At 53.2% G+C, this 4,554-nt stretch overlaps 1 protein-coding gene across 1 annotated transcript in view; it reads left to right on the top strand.

Annotated features, from left to right (window-relative positions):
- Window positions 1-4,554, top strand: part of LOC104499494 (eukaryotic translation initiation factor 4 gamma 3-like) — a gene marked incomplete at both ends in the record, with an annotated part of 71,033 nt that overhangs the window by 34,630 nt on the left and 31,849 nt on the right. Inside the window, 3 exons of the mRNA XM_010143003.1 lie at window positions 3,016-3,036; window positions 3,800-3,979; window positions 4,520-4,545. Coding sequence (XP_010141305.1) covers window positions 3,016-3,036; window positions 3,800-3,979; window positions 4,520-4,545 — 227 coding nt within the window. The remainder of the gene's footprint in view (window positions 1-3,015; window positions 3,037-3,799; window positions 3,980-4,519; window positions 4,546-4,554) is intronic.

Raw genomic sequence — 4,554 nt, 5'->3', positions numbered from 1 at the left:
TGGCTGTGGGACTGTGGATTTCTGCTGCAGCTCCTGCCCCGGCACCGCCTCTTCATGGCTCTTGAGCTCCTCAGCCCAGCCCCGCTGCCTGCGGGGAGTTCCAAAGATCAAACCTACAGTGCCAGGAGACGTGGTTCCTCTGTGGTCCGAGCAGCACGTCCTCTTCCAGGGCAGGGCCCGGTTGTCCCATCAGCCTTCTTGGGGGGACCAAAAAGACTCGGGGTATGAAGCGCTGCATTTCAGTGGGGAGTTTGGCTGTGCGGTTTGACAGCGTTGATGACAACTTGCTGAATTCTCCTTTTGCTTCCGTTCTCCACAGCCTTTTGCCGGGCTTTGTGGAGCCATCACAATGGCCAGCCCTGAACCCATCTAGAGAAAAACGGGCGGGTGCCTCTCCACGTCATGTTTGGTGGGCCAAGCTTAGCATAGGTTTGTTTTCAGGCCTCTTGCCACAATTTTATTTTCCAGTGGCATTTTTGGAGGAGGGAGGGTGGGCGTGCTCCACAGGCGCTTCCCTGGAAGCGATGGCTTAGAGGTCGAGTGAATAGGAAATCAGTTGAAGAGCAGTGATGGTTTATCAGCAGGAGGTTGGTGCTCTCTGTGGTCATTGATTTTTTGAGATGACGCCTCTTGTCCGTGTGGCCTTCAACAGGCTTTTGACAGAGGGTCAAGATGCTGCTCTGTTGTGTTCCAGAAAGGCTTCCTCGAGCAGGTAGATGAAGGGCCGCTTATGAGACGAGAGGCTGGAAGAGCTGAGCCGTAGGCAGCTGGTAAGAGCGATGTCTGAGAGGGGTTTAGTTGTGCTCTTCTACGAGTCTATTGAGGAGCAACCTGCGGAGGGAAGAGTTCGAAGACCACATTGCCCAGCAGTACCGACTCCAGGATGATCCAGGAAATCCCTCCCTAAGGAGCTGGATGTATGGGACCGTGACTTGAGGACCAGGGCTCAGGACCTCACTGGTTGCTGAACGACACTAATTTGACTATTTTTGGTCAGAGCAGGCCTTCCTTTCGGAAGGAATTACTCATGGGAGGGTTGGTGTAATGCAGGGTTTCTGCTGGAAGCCTCGCTGTGGCCTGGAGTACCTTCACTCTGGTCCCAAGTGGGTCCTGTACGTGCCCCTCTCCAAATCTGGAGCTTTCTAGAAGAAAAAGAGACAAAATATCTCAGTAAAACCCACACACCAGTCAGACGCGCAGTGCTCCGGGGCTGCTGGATTTCCTCGAGAATTGTAGTTGCACGTGAAGTGAGGTAGGGCTTTGCCCAGGAGCTCTGGCTGGCACCAGCAAAAGCTTTGGATGGTCCCGAGCTTGGAGTAACGGGTCTGGTTTTGGTCTTTGTGCATCTTTTGTCCTACCAGTGATGAAATCCCCCTCCTTTCCTCCTGCCCCTGAGTGTGAGCTGCCTCGGTGGTGGTGCGGGCGGCGTAGAGGGGTTCTGAGAGGTTGGGTTTCCTCCTTGGAGGAACCATGGTGGTGGTTAATGGTTGGTGGAAGAGGCAGCCTGTGCCGCACAGCGCCTGTCTGGGCGCACGGAGTCTGCTTCCCTGGAGCTGGTGTTTCCTCAGCGGGTCACCCCGACGGGTAACACCTCCTGATCTTCTAGGCACCAGCGGCCCGGAAATGAAGAGCGAAGCCTAAACCAGGAGTTCCCACCGCTGTGGGTTTCGGTGATGTCCTTGGCAGGTTTTGTAGGAGCAGCAGGAGCTCGAGGCGCAGGCTGCATCTCTGAACCGGTGGAGGACTCCCAGCTGGTTGCAGTGGAGGCTTTTCCATGCTGTCGGTAGAGGCAGGTCTCGCTTCAGCCTCCAGCCCGTTTTCACTCCGTATAAATGCAGAATCGTGGTGCTGTTGGCTTTTTTTCCCCTCAGACCCCACTCTGGGGACACAAACCTGCGAACGGGTTAGAAATAGCCACGGCTCAGTGGCAGAAGAAAGGACTTCTCCGCTTTTTTGGTGTCTTTGGATATCAGAGAAAAGCAGACTCTGGTTCTCCCCACTGTAAATTCAGAGGATGCCCGTGGTTCACACCACACTCGTGTTGTCCCCCCACAGCCACGCAGTTTGTGTTCACGCGGGGACGTGGAAATGTGTTGCTCTCCTGCTTTGCTTTGTGCCCTCGCCACCAAGCCTCCTCCTGGTTCAGGTCACCCTCACAGTGTGTCAGCGACAGTTCTTCATCCAGACTCAGGGGTTGGACGTAAAAGCGTTGAGCTCCTCGGTATCTGGGTTTCTGAGCCAGGGTCTCCTCCGTGGTGTTCCTGGAGAAATCAGTCATGGTGGGGAACAACTCGGGAGTCATAAAGTCTTCAGCAGCACCAGAATGCCCATTCGAAGCTCATTGTCACGTCATTGGCATCTCAGCTTCCTCCTGCCCTAGCCCATCCTTCCCGAGGCAGAAGGCCCAGCTCATTCCTCCATCCCACTGGTCACCGCTCTCCTTTCCCACCGCTCATGACGCCGTTACTCACAGACGTTCACATCCGCGCCCTTCATCACTCAGCAGCCTTCAGCGTGGTGTACCATGACCTAATTATTACTATTATTGTTTTGCTTAACAATTAAGTACGTGGCGGTTCTTATCGCTCCGGTCTCGGTGCGGAAGTGGAGACCAAGTCCATGGTTCGAGCAGGGGGTTCTGCTTTATCAGAGACACCAGAAAGGGAAATCATTGGATGTTGCAGGAGCACCGTGAATGTAAAGCCTGTCTGTGGTACCACATTTCCTGCGGTTAATCATGGCTTGGTTGGTTCATTTCTTTTTTTTTTATCTTTTACATTTCCACATGAGCCTTTTCTAGAAGAGTTTCTTGGGATTCTGGTGCGAGAGTCCTTGGTCCCAGCTCAGGGTCTTTCTCTCGCTGTTCCTGTAAGCGATTAGGCGAGGCAGGGCAGAAAGACGCAGGGATTGTGTGCGGTTAGGGTGCATGTTTTTCCTGCTCCTTCCGACTGATCTGTAAGCTGTTCCATTGGCTTTCTTTCTGTTTCCTGCTGCTTTCTTGCTTCGTTATTGAAGGGAGGATTCAGACCCATACAGGTAATTTTAACTCCTGGTTCTGCATGGCCTAACTGTCTCTCTCACTCGTCTCATCACTCCGTTCGTGAACGCGTTGAACGTCTGATGCGTATTTTCCCGTCTTGAGTTTCAAAGACTCCACAGCAAGGTCTGCCGGTGCCATGAATGCTCCGTGCCGCGGATGCCGGTGCCTTTCCCAGCGCGTAAGGGTGGAGGATGGAGCGCGTACCAGTGGGTTGCTTGGTTTCCTGGACCTGGTCCGTGCGCGTGGGGCATCACTTCATGAGAACGCGGTAGAACCCTGGAAGAGGTTGTCACCTTTCTGAAAGCAGTGGGGTCTGGGTACGGGAGAGCCGTGAGGCGCCTCTGGCCTTTGTGGGAATGGGGAGTTCCCGCTGTTCTGGAGGTGTACTGGAACAGCCGCCTCGTTCAGCGATTTCCCTGGCCTATTTATAAAGGTGGATTTTTTGGCACGAGCCACCTTATAAAAAAATATATTTGACAAACCCATTTTTCTAACGTTGGCTCTGCAAGTCGAGCTGTATAATTCAATAGGTACAAACAAAAAGGTACTGGAGTTTCAATCTTACCTTTTCCTACCTTGGAAAATCAAAGTCTGCAGCGTGACCTTGCCGTTTGACGAACAAACCCTGTCCCGCAGTTTTCGGAAGGCGTGACAACCCTTGAAGAGCAGTAGTATGACATCGTGATGGTGTTTCCAGTCCCTCCCCAGGAAGTCTGACCGCTTCCTTGTTCTCTCTCCTCTCTCCCTTCCCTGCTCTAGTTTTTTCAGAGGCCTCAGCTACAGCCTCCCAGAGCCACCATCCAGAACAGCAGCCCTTCCATCCGTCCCGGGGCGCAGACGCCCACCGCGGTCTATCAAACCAACCAGCACATCATGATGGTCAATCACCTGCCGATGCCCTACCCGATGCCTCAGGGCCCCCAGTACTGTATCCCGCAGGTAAATCCGCGCTGGCCGAGCACCCCAGCAGCCGCAGAGCCGCCTTCGCTCCCGCCGGGTTTTCTCAAGAGCTGCCGGGGGATCGGGGCGGGGGCTGAAGTGAAGCTGGTCGTTGCGTAGTTAACCTCTGTCCTTTGTCTGGATGAAGTATTTGCTCTTCTGTGCAGGGACACAGAATAAATTCCCTTTCTAGGTAGGTCTCAAAACCAGCGTGAAGCGAATATCTGGGAAAATGGGCAGTGCCATAAATGTCTCGGAATTGACTTTGTGGATCTAAAACCTCATAAAAACACGATATTGCTGACATCAGGGAGTGGCTGTTTTCTGCTTCAGCCCTTGCGTCCTCCCTGTCCTGTCTTTAAATGACATTCCTCATGGCTCTTTTTTTCCTTTTTGAAGGAAAATGACCATAAAATGACCATAATGTTCCTCAGTCTGTAATTAATCCCTTTGCTATCGGATCCCTATTGATTTGGGGGGCTCAGTTACAGAAGTTGCCCGACTCCTTGTAAACCTTTGGTTATTTTTTCCCCCTCCCAGTATCGTCACAGCGGCCCTCTGTACGTCGGGCCCCC

The sequence above is a fragment of the Buceros rhinoceros genome, unplaced genomic scaffold (assembly GCF_000710305.1).
Source record: "Buceros rhinoceros silvestris isolate BGI_N320 unplaced genomic scaffold, ASM71030v1 scaffold14779, whole genome shotgun sequence".
Classification (NCBI taxonomy): Eukaryota; Metazoa; Chordata; class Aves; order Bucerotiformes; family Bucerotidae; genus Buceros; species Buceros rhinoceros.
The sequence above is the reverse complement of the archived record's forward strand: the minus strand, read 5'-3'. Positions and strand labels throughout refer to the sequence as shown.